The 19,214-nt window shown below is 48.4% G+C and overlaps 1 protein-coding gene across 3 annotated transcripts in view; it reads right to left on the reverse strand.

Moving 5' to 3' along the window:
• Nucleotides 1–15,951, reverse strand: part of RUSF1 (RUS family member 1) — a 122,364-nt gene extending 106,413 nt beyond the window's left edge. The window contains exons 1-5 of one of the 3 annotated variants that reach the window (XR_015874943.1): nucleotides 15,840–15,951; nucleotides 2,554–2,742; nucleotides 1,677–1,754; nucleotides 1,494–1,608; nucleotides 1,224–1,269 (exon numbers count right to left, since the gene is read on the reverse strand). Coding sequence is in view for 2 of the 3 variants with exons in the window: in XM_088462262.1 (XP_088318388.1) it covers nucleotides 1,224–1,269; nucleotides 1,494–1,608; nucleotides 1,677–1,754; nucleotides 2,554–2,742; nucleotides 15,840–15,911 (500 nt within the window). In the remaining variant the exon portion in view is untranslated. Of the gene's footprint in view, nucleotides 1–1,223; nucleotides 1,270–1,493; nucleotides 1,609–1,676; nucleotides 1,755–2,553; nucleotides 2,743–13,798; nucleotides 13,818–15,839 lie in introns of those variants that run through there. The other 2 variants (XM_088462262.1, XM_088462263.1) reach the window with 2 other exon arrangements.
• Between the last annotated feature and the right edge of the window lie 3,263 nt (nucleotides 15,952–19,214).

A 19,214-nucleotide genomic window follows, 5' to 3' on the forward strand; every position in this document is an offset into this window, starting at 1 on the left:
ACACCTACACCTCCTACCTCATATTACTACACACCTCCACCTCCCCCTTCATATTACTACACACTTCCACCTCCCCCCCTCATATTACTACACACCTCCACCTCCCCCCTCATATTACTACACACCTCCACCTCCCCCCTCATATTACTACACACCTCCACCTCCCCCCTCATATTACTACACACCTCCCCTCATATTACTACACACCTCCCCCCTCATATTACTACACACCTTCCCCCTCATATTACTGCACACCTCCCCCCTCATATTACTACACACCTCCCCCCTCATATTACTACACACCTCCCCCCTCATAGCACTACACACCTACACCTCCTACCTCATATTACTACACACCTCCACCTCCCCCTTCATATTACTACACACTTCCACCTCCCCCCCTCATATTACTACACACCTCCACCTCCCCCCTCATATTACTACACACCTCCACCTCCCCCCTCATATTACTACACACCTCCACCTCCCCCCTCATATTACTACACACCTCCCCCTCATATTACTACACACCTCCCCCCTCATATTACTACACACCTTCCCCCCTCATATTACTGCACACCTCCCCCCTCATATTACTACACACCTCCCCCCTCATATTACTACACACCTCCCCCCTCATATTACTGCACACCTCCCCCCTCATATTACTACACACCTCCCCCCTCATATTACTACACACCTCCCCCCTCATATTACTGCACACCTCCCCCCTCATATTACTACACACCTCCCCCCTCATATTACTACACACCTCCCCCCTCATATTACTACACACCTCCCCCCTCATATTACTACACACCTCCCCCCTCATATTACTGCACACCTCCCCCCTCATATTACTACACACCTCCCCCCTCATATTACTACACACCTCCCCCCTCATATTACTGCACACCTCCCCCCTCATATTACTACACACCTCCCCCCTCATATTACTACACACCTCCCCCTCATATTACTGCACACCTCCCCCCTCATATTACTACACACCTCCCCCCCTCATATTACTACACACCTCCCCCCTCATATTACTGCACACCTCCCCCCTCATATTACTACACACCTCCCCCCTCATATTACTACACACCTCCCCCCTCATATTACTGCACGCCTACACAGAAGATGAACAGACTCACGGTCACTGTACAATAACTTCCTCAATGGTTTCATAAAAAAAGACATAACAGAGATCTGTCTCATACCCCTTCATCCAGGCAAATAGAATACGTCCAACCATCCCTGTGCCATCTGCAGAGACCGGGAGAGACAGAGAAGGCAGAAATGAGTGACATTAGCAAGAGACAGCCACTGTAGGAGAGATGGGAGGATGGGAGGGAGAGAGATGGGTGTAAGGTGGTAGCAGGGGGAGAGAGGGGGAGAGAGAGAGAGACAGCCGGAGATGGGTGTAAGGTGGTAGCAGTGACAGAGGATGTGACATTAAAGAGACAGACAGTATATGAGAGTGACAGCACCTCTCAGGATCCAAGTGATGGTGGCGGCTGTAACAGTGGCTGAACTGTCCCCGACCCCCGAGCCGCGGAGAAGTGAATGAGTTGCCAGAGACCCGGTAACACTACTGGAAAAGGCCTGGGAGAGAGGACACGTAGTGAGAGACGTATCACAGAGGTGACACATTGAGATATCAGCTGTGTTACCTGCAGGGTGTCCCAGAGCTGGTACTCCAAGTAATCCGCACTCACGCTGTCCGGGAAACCATGAGGGAGGAACAGAGACTGAAAGACAAAGAAAAATCCTTTTACTCCCCCCACTTTACATATTCACAGTATATTTATTGCTCCAGTAATGGTCACTGTCATCTCAGTATTTCTGGGGAGAGGGAGAGAGGGCGCGTCTGCCAGTGACAGGGGAGAGGGAGAGAGGGCGCGTCTGCCAGTGACAGGGGAGAGGGAGAGAGGGCGCGTCTGCCAGTGACAGGGGAGAGGGAGAGAGGGCGCGTCTGCCAGTGACAGGGGAGAGGGAGAGAGGGCGCTTCTGCCAGTGACAGGGGAGAGGGAGAGAGGGCGCATCTGCCAGTGACAGGGGGCGCCTGCCAGTGACAGGGGGAGAGAGGGGGCGCCTGCCAATGACAGGGGGAGAGAGGGGGCGCCTGCCAGTGACAGGGGGAGAGAGGGCACGTCTGCCAGTGACAGGGGAGAGAGGGCGCGTCTGCCAGTGACAGGGGAGAGGGAGAGAGAGGGCGCGTCTGCCAGTGACAGGGGAGAGAGAGAGAGGGCGCGTCTGCCAGTGACAGGGGAGAGGGAGAGACGGCGCGTCTGCCAGTGACAGGGGAGAGGGAGAGAGAGGGCGCATCTGCCAGTGACAGGGGAGAGGGAGAGAGAGGGCGCGTCTGCCAGTGACAGGGGAGAGGGAGAGAGAGGGCGCGTCTGCCAGTGACTGGGGAGAGGGAGAGACGGCACATCTGCCAGTGACAGGGGAGAGGGAGAGCGCGGGCGCGTCTGCCAATGACAGGGGAGAGGGAGAGACACTGTTGGGAATATGAGTAAATTGATTTCACAACCATGAAATTCTCACCACAAAACAGTCTCTTATAGACAGGTAATGTTGCTGAGCGTGGCGTCTCACACTAGAGATGGTGCCATCCTCACTCTGTACGTATCTCTGAATGCTGCCCGACCCATAGCGCTCCGTACAAATAACAGCCGTGTCCTCCACTGTCCACTCAGATCCACTCTGTGACATCATACCTGTCACCATGGACACCTGAAATAGTTTCAAAAGTGTAATTTGTTTATGCGCAGGTGGCAACTGAAGAGCGACACGATAACATAGAAGACTTAGAGGGGTATTCAATATGAAACGTTAACTTCACTGTGGAAGTTAACGTTTCATATCGGAGTTTTTACCTCCGTTAAAGTATGGGGCGCGCTCCCGCTTATCCCCTTATTCAATATAAAATTAACGAAAACGGAAAACTCCGAAGTTGGATTGGCGTAAAGTTACGAATTTTTCCTTAAAAAAATTGTAAGACCCCCCTAAAGTAGTAAAAACATGGAGGATCACTATGGGTACCCCCGTTTTAGCCTTTAATTGAAAGTCGGGGATTTAAATAGCCACAGCAGGTGTTTTTTTCCCCGACATTGAAGAAGTGATGCAGAAGAGCACTTAGGTTATTTTTTTTTTCGTTTTTTCTAAGTGGTCCCATCAAATTTGGGGTACAAAATTCTGCATTTGTGCACCTGCCGCTATAATTCTATTCTAGAATACACCTGCCGCTAATAATCTATTCTAGAATACACCTACAGCTAATAGCCTATTCTATAATACACCTGCCGCTAATAATCTATTCTATAATACACCTGCCGCTAATAATCTATTCTAGAATACACCTGCCGCTAATAACCTATTCTATAATACACCTGCCGCTAATAACCTATTCTAGAATACACCTGCCGCTAATAGCCTATTCTATAATACACCTGCCGCTAATAATCTATTCTAGAATACACCTGCCGCTAATAATCTATTCTAGAATACACCTGCCGCTAATAATCTATTCTATAATACACCTGCCGCTAATAACCTATTCTAGAATACACCTGCCGCTAATAATCTATTCTATAATACACCTGCCGCTAATAACCTATTCTAGAATACACCTGCCGCTAATAATCTATTCTATAATACACCTGCCGCTAATAATCTATTCTATAATACACCTGCCGCTAATAGCCTATTCTATAATACACCTGCCGCTAATAATCTATTCTATAATACACCTGCCGCTAATAATCTATTCTAGAATACACCTTCCGCTAATAGCCAATTCTAGAATGCACCTGCCACTAATAATCTATTCTAGAATACACCTGCCGCTAATAATCTATTCTAGAATACACCTGCCGCTAATAACCTATTCTAGAATACACCTGCCGCTAATAATCTATTCTAGAATACACCTGCCGCTAATAATCTATTCTAGAATACACCTGCCGCTAATAATCTATTCTAGAATACACCTGCCGCTAATAATCTATTCTAGAATACACCTGCCGCTAATAATCTATTCTAGAATACACCTGCCACTAATAATCTATTCTAGAATACACCTGCCGCTAATAATCTATTCTAGAATACACCTGCCGCTAATAACCTATTCTAGAATACACCTGCCGCTAATAATCTATTCTAGAATACACCTGCCGCTAATAATCTATTCTAGAATACACCTGCCGCTAATAGCCTATTCTAGAATACACCTGCCGCTAATAATCTATTCTATAATACACCTGCCACTAATAATCTATTCTAGAATACACCTGCCGCTAATAATCTATTCTATAATACACCTGCCGCTAATAATCTATTCTAGAATACACCTGCCGCTAATAGCCTATTCTAGAATACACCTGCCGCTAATAGTCTATTCTATAATACACCTGCCGCTATAAATCTATTCTATAATACATCTGCCACTAATAATCTATTCTATAATACACCTGCCGCTAATAATCTATTCTATAATACACCTGCCGCTAATAATCTATTCTATAATACACCTGCCGCTAATAATCTATTCTAGAATACACCTGCCGCTAATAATCTATTCTATAATACACCTGCCGCTAATAGCCTATTCTAGAATACACCTGCCGCTAATAATCTATTCTAGAATGCACCTGCCACTAATAATCTATTCTAGAATACACCTGCCGCTAATAACCTATTCTATAATACACCTGCCGCTAATAATCTATTCTAGAATACACCTGCCACTAATAATCTATTCTAGAATACACCTGCCGCTAATAACCTATTCTATAATACACCTGCCGCTAATAATCTATTCTATAATACACCTGCCGCTATTAGCCTATTATAGAATACACCTGCCGCTAATAATCTATTCTAGAAAACACCTGCCGCTAATAATCTATTCTAGAAAACACCTGCCGCTAATAATCTATTCTAGAATACACCTGCCGCTAATAATCTATTCTAGAAAACACCTGCCGCTAATAATCTATTCTAGAATACACCTGCCGCTAATAATCTATTCTAGAAAACACCTGCCGCTAATAATCTATTCTAGAAAACACCTGCCGCTAATAATCTATTCTAGAATACACCTGCCGCTAATAATCTATTCTATAATACACCTGCCGCTAATAATCTATTCTATAATACACCTGCCGCTAATAATCTATTCTATAATACACCTGCCGCTAATAATCTATTCTATAATACACCTGCCGCTAATAGTCTATTCTATAATACACCTGCTGCTAATAATCTATTCTATAATACACCTGCCGCTAATAGCCTATTCTATAATACACCTGCCGCTAATAGTCTATTCTATAATACACCTGCTGCTAATAATCTATTCTATAATACACCTGCCACTAATAGCCTATTCTATAATACACCTGCCGCTAATAGCCTATTCTATAATACACCTGCTGCTAATAATCTATTCTATAATACACCTGCCGCTAATAGCCTATTCTAGAACACACCTGCCGCTAATAATCTATTCTAGAATACACCTGCCGCTAATAATCTATTCTATAATACACCTGCCGCTAATAGCCTATTCTATAATACACCTGCCGCTAATAATCTATTCTAGAATACTCCTGCCGCAATAAATCTATTCTAGAATACACCTGCCGCAATAAATCTATTCTAGAATACACCTGCCGCTATAAATCTATTCTAGAATACACCTGCCGCTATAAATCTATTCTAGAATACACCTGCCGCTAATAATCTATTCTAGAATACACCTGCCGCTAATAATCTATTCTAGAGTACACCTGCCGCTAATAGCCTATTCTATAATACACCTGCCGCTAATAATCTATTCTATAATACACCTGCCGCTAATAATCTATTCTAGAGTACACCTGCCGCTAATAATCTATTCTATAATACACCTGCCGCTAATAGCCTATTCTAGAACACACCTGCTGCTAATAATCTATTCTAGAGTACACCTGCCGCTAATAGCCTATTCTATAATACACCTGCCGCTAATAATCTATTCAATAATACACCTGCCGCTAATAATCTATTCTAGAGTACACCTACCACTAATAATCTATTCTATAATACACCTGCCGCTAATAGCCTATTCTAGAACACACCTGCCGCTAATAATCTATTCTAGAGTACACCTGCTGCTAATAGCCTATTCTATAATACACCTGCCGCTAATAATCTATTCTAGAATACACCTGCAGCTAATAGCCTATTCTAGAATACACCTGCCGCTATAAATCTATTCTAGAATACACCTGCCGCTAATAATATATTCTAGAATACACCCCTTTGATTGGGATGCTGGGCGACTGTCTCCTGGCGTTGGGGAAATGTCAGGCATCTACATCTAGACGCCCGGCATTTCATCCCTCGCCAGGATATGACAGACGGGAAGCCGGCTGCCGGTATTAAGGCAGCCGGCTTCCCGATTGTATACCCCACAGGGATACCATGGGGGTAAGTGGTTGGAGTGATCCAGGCACCAAACAGTCAAGCTTTAGTTCTTAGTTCCTCCCCCACGTATACCCTGCACCTGGCCCTAGGCAGACAGTTTTGTTAACAAGCCCAATGCAGGAGAAGGAAGGACAATGTACACAAGAAGCACTCTCACTAAGAAGAGGAAATCAGTGAACATGAGAAAAGTTAACCCATTGAAGCCAGGTGCGTCAGGTGGGTGCCCTGTGGACCCTATGGGCCTCTTAAAAAAAAAAAAAAAAAGAGTTAACAAAGGTAACTCTAGTTTTCTTCTTCAGGCTCCATATGGATCCTCAGGGATACCATGGGGATGACCTAAAGCAGTGCGGGGATGCTCCTGAGCAGAATGAGAATCCGCTGCCCAAAAGAAGCATCCTGAGAGGCAAAGGTGTCAAAAGCATAAAACCTGACAAAAAGGTGTGGACAGAAGACCACATGGCCGCCTTGCCCAATTGTTCAGTAGAGGCACCATGTTGAAACGTCTACGATGGTCCCACAGACTCAGTAAAATGTGCTGTCACTGTGTTTGGAACAGGGAGATCAGCCTTCATGTAAGCCTGAGAGATAATCATGGGCAGCCATCGCGCCAGAGTCTGCTGGCCAGCCTCGTTTGTGAAAGCCATACAACACAAAAAGAGCGTCTGATTTTCTCAAGGAGTTGGTACGAATCACATATGAATGGAGAGAATGAACCACATCCAGGGAGGCTTCACCTGCAGAAAGGTATTGAGACTGGAACCACAATCTTTTCATTCACATGAAAAAGGGATACTACCTTAGGAAGGTAACCCACCCGTGTACGGAGGACAGCTCTATCGTGGTGAAAAATCTAAAATAGAAGAGAGCGCAGCCAAATCAGAGACTCTGGGAGCAGAGGAGATAGCGAGGAGAAAAAGTGTCTTCGCCGTCAACCACTTAAGGTCTAAGTCCACAGGTTCAAAGGGGGAACCTGTAGTGCCCCGAGAACCAAAGACAAATTCCATGGTGCCACGGGAGGGACAAAAGGTGGCTGAACGCGCAGCACACCCTGAAAAAGAATTCTAAATCATCCGGCAGAGGAACGATCCTTTGCTGAAAGCAAACTGACAGCGCAGAAACTTGTACTCTCAGGGTGGCCAGGCGGAGTCTGAGGTCTATTCCAGCCTCAAGAAAAGCAAGTACCCAGGAAACCCTAAAAATCTTAGGGTCATACTCTCTGTTGGAACACCATTGAAAAAAGGAGTGCCATAGAAGAAGATGAAACGGAGTGTCTATGGAGAGACTCCATAGGTCGGTGATACAATGGCGCTTGGGCTAAGCCGGAGCTATAAATATTGCTGTGCCATCTTCTTGCTTGAATTTCCTGGGGACCCTTGGGAGGAGAGAGATCGGAGGAAAGAGATACGCCAGCTTGAAGTGCCACCTCACTGCCAGAGAATCCACTAAGGCGGCTGAGGGGTCTCTGGTCCTGGACCTGTACCTGGGAACCTTGTAATTATGACCTGAGGCCATGAGGTCTACATCTGGTAGTCCCCATTTGTCCACCAGGAGACGAAAGACATATGGGTGGAGAGACCATTTTCCAGGGTGTATATCCTGACAACTTAGGAAGTCCGCTTCCCAGTTGAGGACTCCGGGGATGAATATTGCCGGAAGATGATGTTCCGCCCAGACCAGACTTTGCGTGCCTCCCTGATGATTGAGGTAGAATACTGTGGTCACATTGTCGGACTGGATCTGGACCGGCCTGCCTTGGAGGAGGTCTTGTGCCAGCATGAGCGCTTTGAATACATTGCACGAAGCTCCAGGAAGTTTATGGGCCGGTGACTTTCCTGGGTTGTCCATCTTCCCTGAGAGGTATGATGACCTGTCACTGCGCCCCATCTGCGAAGGCTGGTGTTAGTGTTGAGAAGCACTCAATTTTGGGATCCGGAAGGAGCGACCCTTGTCCAGATGAGACGTTTGCAGTCATCATGAGAAAGAAAGCTGAACCTCCGGAGGGAGGAGGATCGTCTGGGACCGTATTAGATGATACTGCCTGTTCCACCGGGAGAGAATCAATTGTTGCAGTCCTGGTGTGGAAAGGAGCCTATTCCACCAGTCGAAGGTGGATACCATTGACCCCAGGACATGCATTGCTAACTGAATGGATGCCCTTCGATTGTACACGCAATTGTAGGCTGAAATCTTGTCCCCTGGCAGAAAATGGGATTTTGGTACTTACCGGTAAATCCTTTTCTCCAATTCCACAGGGGACACTGGAGGTGCTTACGCTGGGGTATAGAGGCGTGGATAACTGGAGCTGGCACTTTTAAATAATTTAGAAGTGTGAAGCTCCTCCCCCTCTATGCCCCATCAGCCCTAAGTTTAGAAAATGAAGACAGAGAGGAGATGGAGAACAAGTGGAGTAAAAAGGATAGAAGAACACACAATAACCAAATCATATAACATACGGAAAAAACCGAACAGGCAGGCGAAGAGCGCTGAGGTGGGCGTCCAGTGTCCCCTGTGGAACCAGAGAAAAGGATTTACCGGTTAAGTACCAAAATCCCATTTTCTCTTTCATCCACTAGGGGACACTGGAGGTGCTTATGCTCGGAACGTCCCACAGTTTTCCCAACGGGCGGGACCGCTCTGTGGAACCTGCAGAATAAGGCGGCCAAAACTTGATGCCGAAGCAGCATGAACTGTAGACCAAGTGGCCACACGGCACAATTGTGACGTGGAGGCAACCTCTACCGGCCGCCCATGATGCAGCCACAGAACGTGTGGAATGAGCTGAAATGGAAGAAGGAGGCAGACTGTCGGCACTAACATAAGCCTGATCCAACGTGCCAACGTCTGCTTAGAAGCTGTCCAACCCCTCCGAACAGCATCATTGAGGACAAAAAACGACTCCGACTTACGGAGGGACGCTGTCCTGGCAACATAGGTGCGGAGAGCTCTAACCACATCCAAGGTAGAAGAACCACCAGAGTCCTCCACCAATGACGGTACCACAATAGGCTGATTGATATAAAAAGCCAACACAACCTTGGGAAGGAAGGCGGCTACCGTCCGGAGTTCCGCCCTATCAGCATGAATCACAAGGTAAGGTGGCTTATAGGACAGAGCACCCAATTCCGAAACTCCACGAGCCGAAGCTAGAGCCAGAAGGATAACAACCTTCCGAGACAAGTACTTAAGATCAACCTCTTGCAAAGGTTCGAACATGGGCGACTGAAGGAACAGAAGCACTAAGTTCAAGTCCCAAGGAGCTACCGGAAGTACAAAAGGAGGCCGCACACGCAAGACTCCCTGAAGAAACGTCTGCACCTCAGGAATGAGGGCCAATTTGCGTTGAAAGAAAATGGAAAGGGCAGAGACCTGCACCTTTAAAGTTCCAAGGCGAAGACCAGAATCCAGACCAGTCTGGAGAAAAAGCAGAAACCGGGACAAACAAAAAGTCCTAGACGGAAGGAATTGGTATGAAATACCGCTGATCGATTCCCGGCAGCGACTGGCTGACCAAAGCAGAGTTCCCGGCAGCGGAAGCCCGACAGCGCTGGAAATCCCGATCGTCGATAGGTAAGTATTGACTAACCTAACCCCCTAACCCTAATCCCCCCCCCTCTAAGTGCCTAACCCTAATCCTCCCCTCTAAGTGCCTAACCCTAACCCCCCCTTCCCCGCTGCCTAACCCTAAGTCCCTCCCGGGGGTGCCTAGCCCTAACCCTTCCTCCCCCTAGCCCAACACTAACCCTCCCAGGGGGGTGCCTAACCCTAAGTCCCCCCTGAGTGCCCTAAACCTAACTCACCCCCCCACGGCTGTCCACTCACGGCGCATGGCATCCCTTTGATTGCCCGTCTCCCGGTGTCACGGAAATGACAGGCGTCTAGATATAGATGCCCGGCATTTCACCCTCGCCAGGATATGAAAGTCGGGAAGCCGGCTGCCGGTATTAAGGCAGCCGGCTTCCCGATTGTATACCAGACGGAAGACCCCAACTGGAACACCACGAGATAGAAGAAAGCCAGGTACGATAATGTGCAGCTGAAACTGGCTTTCTGGTGCGCAGCATGGTGGGAATAACAGAGTCTGGGATTCCTCTACGTCTTAAGGTATCGGTTTTAAGAGCCACCCCATTAAACACAGCTGCGCTAAGTTGGGGTGTACGAAAGGACCCTGCTGTAGAAGATCCGGCTGCAGACGAAGGGGCCACGGATCGTCTACCAACTTCTCCGAGGCCAGTTTGGAGCCACGAGAATGACAGAGGCAGACTCGTATTTTATTCTTTTGAGAAGATGAGGAAGAAGTGGAATCGGAGGAAAAAGGTAAACAAAGTTGTAGATCCAAGTAACTGACAGAGCGTCGACTGCCACCACCTGCGGTTCCCGTATACTGGGAGCTGATGATTCAATCGTGACGCCATGAGGTACATCCGAGGATACCCTCATCAACGTATCAGCACGTTGAACACGTCTGTATGAAGCTTCCATTCCCCGCGATGGATGTTCTGGCGATTTAGGTAATGTGCTTCCCATTTGTTCACACCCGGGATGAACACCGCCGACAGGATTACTGACTGGTTCTCGGCCCACCAGAGAATCTGAGTTACTTCACGCATGGCCATGCGACTCAGAGTCCCTCCTTGGCGGTTGATGTAAGCGACGGCCGTCGCGTTGTCGGACTGAACTCTTATCGGACGAGACTTTAGAAACTCTGTTGCTTCTATCAGAGCATTGTAAATCGCTCTGAGTTCCAACACATTTATGGGCCACTTCTGTTCCAGAGGGGACCATCGACCCTGGAAGTGATAGTCGAGGACTACTGCTCCCCATCCCCGAAGGCTGGCATCAGTTGTTACGATGATCCAGTCCCACACTCCGAATCTTCGGCCCGCTAAAAGACTGTTGGATTGTGTCCACCAGAGAAGGGCCATTTGGGTAACCGGGCTCAGACGGATCTGTTGATGTAGAAGCAGATGAGACCCTCACCCCTGTGATAGCAGGTACAACTGAAACACCCTGGAGTGGAACTGCCCGAACTGTAGTTCCTCGAAAGCAGCTACCATCTTCCCCAAGAGACGCAGACAAAGAAGTAGGGACACTTTCTTTGGTCTGAGGACCAGCTGAACGAACAACTGGATATCCCGGGCTTTGTCTATTGGTGAAAGATCCTCTGTGATGCCGTATCATGCTCAGAAACAAGAGCTTCCAGGACAGATTGAGATTTGATTTCTTGAAGTTGATTATCCAACAGTGTTGGATTAGAGTCTGATATGTCAGTAAGGCATGGTCTGAGAGAAGGGTTGGTGGTCGCACACTATGTAATTCAGAGACTTCCAGGGACAGTGACTGGTGGTCACACACTATGACATTCAGAGACTTCTAGGGACAGTGACTGGTGGTCGCACACTATGACATTCAGAGACTTCTAGGGACAGTGACTGGTGGTCGCACACTATGTAATTCAGAGACTTCTAGGGACAGTGACTGGCGGTCGCACACTATGACATTCAGAGACTTCTAGGGACAGTGACTGGTGGTCGCACACTATGACATTCAGAGACTTCTAGGGACAGTGACTGGTGGTCGCACACTATGACATTCAGAGACTTCTAGGGACAGTGACTGGTGGTCGCACACTATGTAATTCAGAGACTTCTAGGGACAGTGACTGGTGGTCGCACACTATGACATTCAGAGACTACTAGGGACAGTGACGGGTGGTCGCACACTATGTCATTCAGAGACTTCTAGGGACAGTGACTGGTGGTCACACACTATGACATTCAGAGACTTCTAGGGACAGTGACTGGTGGTCACACACTATGACATTCAGAGACTACTAGGGACAGTGACTGGTGGTCGCACACTATGACATTCAGAGCTTCCTGGGGACAGTGACTGGTGGTCGCACACTATGTCATTCAGAGACTTCTAGGGACAGTGACTGGTGGTCGCACACTATGACATTCAGAGACTTCTAGGGACAGTGACTGGTGGTCGCACACTATGTCATTCAGAGCTTCCTGGGGACAGTGACTGGTGGTCGCACACTGACATTCAGAGACTTCTAGGGACAGTGACTGGTGGTCACACACTATGACATTCAGAGACTACTAGGGACAGTGACTTGTGGCGACGTACATTATAATAAAATGGTGGGTGTCTGGCGCCATATTGCAACCTGCTGATCATCTGTAAATCAGAGGCCCTCACACCCGAGCCTACGTGGGGGATTTATTTTACATCTAGGAAATATGATCCGGGCCAGCACTGCCCAGCACCTAAGTCTCTCACAGATCACTCACAGTACCTGAGGGCTGCACACTGTACTGTACCTGAGGGCTGCACACTGTACTGTACCTGAGGGCTGCACACTGTACTGTACCTGGGGGCTGCACACTGTACTGTACCTGGGGGCTGCACACTGTACTGTACCTGGGGGCTGCACACTGTACTGTACCTGGGGGCTGCACAGTGTACTGTACCTGGGGGCTGCACAGTGTACTGTACCTGGGGGCTGCACAGTGTACTGTACCTGGGGGCTGCACAGTGTACTGTACCTGGGGGCTGCACAGTGTACTGTACCTGGGGGCGGCACAGTGTACTGTACCTGGGGGCTGCACAGTGTACTGTACCTGAGGGCTGCACAGTGTACTGTACCTGAGGGCTGCACAGTGTACTGTACCTGAGGGCTGCACAGTGTACTGTACCTGAGGGCTGCACAGTGTACTGTACCTGAGGGCTGCACAGTGTACTGTACCTGAGGGCTGCACAGTGTACTGTACCTGAGGGCTGCACAGTGTACTGTACCTGAGGGCTGCACAGTGTACTGTACCTGAGGGCTGCACAGTGTACTGTACCTGAGGGCTGCACAGTGTACTGTACCTGAGGGCTGCACAGTGTACTGTACCTGAGAGCTGCACAGTGTACTGTACCTGAGGGCTGCACACTGTACTGTACCTGAGGGCTGCACAGTGTACTGTACCTGAGGGCTGCACAGTGTACTGTACGTGTACAGGAGGCTGCTGGTGCCGAAACGGTGTAATGGGGGATATGCCGCTGCGCTGCACTCACACTGAGGGGGCTGCTGATTACGCTCACACTGAGGGGGCTGCTGATTTCACTCACACTGAGGGGGCTGCTGATTACACTCAAACTGAGGGGGCTGCTGACTATACTCACACTGAGGGAGCTGCTGATTACACTACACTCATACTGAGGGGGCTGCTGACTATACTCACACTGAGGGGGCTGCTGACTACACTCACACTGAGGCAGCTCCTGCTCACACTACACTCACACTGAGGGGGGGGCTGCTGGTCACACTCGCACTGAGGAGGGGGCTGCTGGTCACACTCGCACTGAGGAGGGGGCTGCTGGTCACACTCGCACTGAGGAGGGGGCTGCTGGTCACACTCGCACTGAGGAGGGGGCTGCTGGTCACACTCGCACTGAGGAGGGGGCTGCTGGTCACACTCGCACTGAGGAGGGGGCTGCTGGTCACACTCACACTGAGGAGGGGGCTGCTGGTCACACTCACACTGAGGAGGGGGCTGCTGGTCACACTCACACTGAGGAGGGGGCTGTTGGTCACACTGAGGAGGGGGCTGCTGATTGATTACACTCACACTGAGGAGGGGGCTGCTGATCACACTACACTCACACTGAGGAGGGGGCTGCTGGTCACACTGAGGAGGGGGCTGTTGGTCACACTACACTCACACTGAGGAGGGGGCTGCTGATCACACTTCACTCACACTGAGGAGGGGGCTGCTGGTCACACTGAGGAGGGGGCTGCTGATCACACTACACTCACACTGAGGAGGGGGCTGCTGATCACACTACACTCACACTGAGGAGGGGGCTGCTGATCACACTACACTCACACTGAGGAGGGGGCTGCTGATCACACTGAGGAGGGGGCTGTTGGTCACACTACACTCACACTGAGGAGGGGGCTGCTGATCACACTTCACTCACACTGAGGAGGGGGCTGCTGGTCACACTGAGGAGGGGGCTGCTGATCACACTACACTCACACTGAGGAGGGGGCTGCTGATCACACTACACTCACACTGAGGAGGGGGCTGCTGATCACACTTCACTCACACTGAGGAGGGGGCTGCTGGTCACACTGAGGAGGGGGCTGCTGGTCACACTACACTCACACTGAGGAGGGGGCTGCTGATTGATTACACACACTGAGGAGGGGGCTGCTGATCACACTCACACTGAGGAGGGGGCTGCTGGTCACACTCACACTGAGGAGGGGGCTGCTGGTCACACTCACACTGAGGAGGGGGCTGCTGGTCACACTCACACTGAGGAGGGGGCTGCTGGTCACACTCACACTGAGGAGGGGGCTGCTGGTCACACTCGCACTGAGGAGGGGGCTGCTGGTCACACTCGCACTGAGGAGGGGGCTGCTGGTCACACTCGCACTGAGGAGGGGGCTGCTGGTCACACTCGCACTGAGGAGGGGGCTGCTGGTCACACTCACACTGAGGAGGGGGCTGCTGGTCACACTCACACTGAGGAGGGGGCTGCTGGTCACACTCACACTGAGGAGGGGGCTGTTGGTCACACTGAGGAGGGGGCTGCTGATTGATTACACTCACACTGAGGAGGGGGCTGCTGATCACACTACACTCACACTGAGGAGGGGGCTGCTGGTCACACTGAGGAGGGGGCTGCTGATCACACTACACTCACACTGAGGAGGGGGCTGCTGATCACACTACACTCACACTGAGGAGGGGGCTGCTGATCACACTACACTCACACTGAGGAGGGGGCTGCTGATCACACTGAGGAGGGGGCTGTTGGTCACACTACACTCACACTGAGGAGGGGGCTGCTGATCACACTTCACTCACACTGAGGAGGGGGCTGCTGGTCACACTGAGGAGGGGGCTGCTGATCACACTACACTCACACTGAGGAGGGGGCTGCTGATCACACTACACTCACACTGAGGAGGGGGCTGCTGATCACACTTCACTCACACTGAGGAGGGGGCTGCTGGTCACACTGAGGAGGGGGCTGCTGGTCACACTACACTCACACTGAGGAGGGGGCTGCTGATTGATTACACACACTGAGGAGGGGGCTGCTGATCACACTCACACTGAGGAGGGGGCTGCTGGTCACACTCACACTGAGGAGGGGGCTGCTGGTCACACTCACACTGAGGAGGGGGCTGCTGGTCACACTCACACTGAGGAGGGGGCTGCTGGTCACACTGAGGAGGGGGCTGTTGGTCACACTGAGGAGGGGGCTGCTGATCACACTTCACTCACACTGAGGAGGGGGCTGCTGGTCACACTCACACTGAGGAGGGGGCTGCTGGTCACACTCACACTTGTACTCACATTAACACAGAGATTAGACGCTGGAGGTGCCACGTGGACAAATAGGCTGCGCTGATTGGAGGGTAGAGTCATGTGACACTAGTAGTATGATCAGCTGACCAACCCCTGTCAGCGGCGCACAATGTACGTCACATCCGATAGAGGCGGGCTGCTAAGCGGAAATGTTTATAGGGAAACTAGGAACTGGGTGACGTCATCATCAGTCGCTCAATGTGAATAATATCGTCACTGTGATGTCAGAGAAAGACAGAGCGCGTCATTACCGCCGGAGGGCGCTCATCTACCGGTCAGTCACCGTTATTTCTCCTATATATACCCTCTACACCCCTATACGTGTCCTGTATGATCACATCTGTCCTATATATGCCCTATATATCCTATGTGTACCCTCTACACCCCTATAGGTGTCCTGTATGATCACCTCTGTCTTATATATACCCTATATATCCTATGTGTACCCTCTACACCCCTATAGGTGTCCTGTATGATCACCTCTGTCCTATATATACCCTATATATCCTATGTGTACCCTCTACACCCCTATACGTGTCCTGTATGATCACATCTGTCCTATATATACCCTATATATCCTATATGTACTCTCTACACCCCTATAGGTGTCCTGTATGATCACCTCTGTCCTATATATACCCTATATATCCTATGTGTACCCTCTACACCCCTATAGGTGTCCTGTATGATCACCTCTGTCCTATATATACCCTATATATCCTATATGTACTCTCTACACCCCTATACGTGTCCTGTATGATCACATCTGTCCTATATATGCCCTATATATCCTATGTGTACCCTCTACACCCCTATACGTGTCCTGTATGATCACATCTGTCCTATATATGCCCTGTATATCCTATATATACCCTATACACCCCTATAGGTGTCCTGTATGATCACCTCTGTCCTATATATACCCTATATATCCTATGTGTACCCTCTACACCCCTATACGTGTCCTGTATGATCACATCTGTCCTATATATGCCCTATATATCATATATATACCCTATACACCCCTATAGGTGTCCTGTATGATCACATCTGTCCTATATATGCCCTATATATCCTATGTGTACCCTCTACACCCCTATACGTGTCCTGTATGATCACATCTGTCCTATATATGCCCTATATATCCTATATATACCCTATACACCCCTATAGGTTTCCTGTATGATCACATCTGTCCTATATATGCCCTATATATCCTATGTGTACCCTCTACACCCCTATACGTGTCCTGTATGATCACATCTGTCCTATATATGCCCTATATATCCTATATATACCCTATACACCCCTATAGGTGTCCTGTATGATCACATCTGTCCTATATATGCCCTATATATCCTATGTGTACCCTCTACACCCCTATACGTGTCCTGTATGAGCACATCTGTCCTATATGTACCCTATATATCCTATATGTACTCTCTACACCCCTATACGTGTCCTGTATGAGCACATCTGTCCTATATGTACCCTATATATCCTATATGTACTCTCTACACCCCTATACGTGTCCTGTATGATCACATCTGTCCTATATGTACCCTATATATCCTATATGTACTCTATACACCCCTATAGGTGTCCTGTATGATCACATCTGTCCTATATATACGCTATATATCCTATGTGTACCCTCTACACCCCTATACGTGTCCTGTATGATCACATCTGTCCTATATGTACTCCATACATCCTATATATACCCTATACCCCGTATATGTACCCTATATGTGTCCTGTATGATCACATCTGTCCTATATGTACCCCATATATCCTATATATACCCTATACACCGTATATGTACCCTCTACACGCCTATATGTGTCCTGTATGATCACATTTGTCCTATATGTACCCCATATATCCTATATGTACCCTATACACCCCTATATGTGTCCTGTATGATCACATTTGTCCTATATGTACCCCATATATCCTATATATACCCTATACACCGTATATGTACCCTCTACACGCCTATATGTGTCCTGTATGATCACATTTGTCCTAAATGTACCCCATATATTCTATGTGTACCCTCTACACCCCTATACGTGTCCTGTATGATCACATCTGTCCTATATATACCCTATATATCCTATATGTACTCTCTACACCTCTATAGGTGTCCTGTATGATCACCTCTGTCCTATATATACCCTATATATCCTATGTGTACCCTCTACACCCCTATACGTGTCCTGTATGATCACATCTGTCCTATATATACCCTATATATCCTATATGTACTCTCTACACCCCTATAGGTGTCCTGTATGATCACCTCTGTCCTATATATACCCTATATATCCTATGTGTACCCTCTACACCCCTATAGGTGTCCTGTATGATCACCTCTGTCCTATATATACCCTATATATCCTATGTGTACCCTCTACACCCCTATACGTGTCCTGTATGATCACATCTGTCCTATATATACCCTATATATCCTATATGTACTCTCTACACCCCTATAGGTGTCCTGTATGATCACCTCTGTCCTATATATACCCTATATATCCTATGTGTACCCTCTACACCCCTATAGGTGTCCTGTATGATCACCTCTGTCCTATATATACCCTATATATCCTATGTGTACCCTCTACACCCCTATACGTGTCCTGTATGATCACATCTGTCCTATATATACCCTATATATCCTATATGTACTCTCTACACCCCTATAGGTGTCCTGTATGATCACCTCTGTCCTATATATACCCTATATATCCTATGTGTACCCTCTACACCCCTATAGGTGTCCTGTATGATCACCTCTGTCCTATATATACCCTATATATCCTATATGTACTCTCTACACCCCTATACGTGTCCTGTATGATCACATCTGTCCTATATATGCCCTATATATCCTATGTGTACCCTCTACACCCCTATACGTGTCCTGTATGATCACATCTGTCCTATATATGCCCTGTATATCCTATATATACCCTATACACCCCTATAGGTGTCCTGTATGATCACCTCTGTCCTATATATACCCTATATATCCTATGTGTACCCTCTACACCCCTATACGTGTCCTGTATGATCACATCTGTCCTATATATGCCCTATATATCCTATGTGTACCCTCTACACCCCTATACGTGTCCTGTATGATCACATCTGTCCTATATATGCCCTATATATCCTATATATACCCTATACACCCCTATAGGTGTCCTGTATGATCACATCTGTCCTATATATGCCCTATATATCCTATGTGTACCCTCTACACCCCTATACGTGTCCTGTATGATCACATCTGTCCTATATATGCCCTATATATCCTATATATACCCTATACACCCCTATAGGTTTCCTGTA

Source organism: Taudactylus pleione, unplaced genomic scaffold, assembly GCF_031769625.1.
Source record: "Taudactylus pleione unplaced genomic scaffold, aTauple2 ptg001176l, whole genome shotgun sequence".
Taxonomy (NCBI): Eukaryota; Metazoa; Chordata; class Amphibia; order Anura; family Myobatrachidae; genus Taudactylus; species Taudactylus pleione.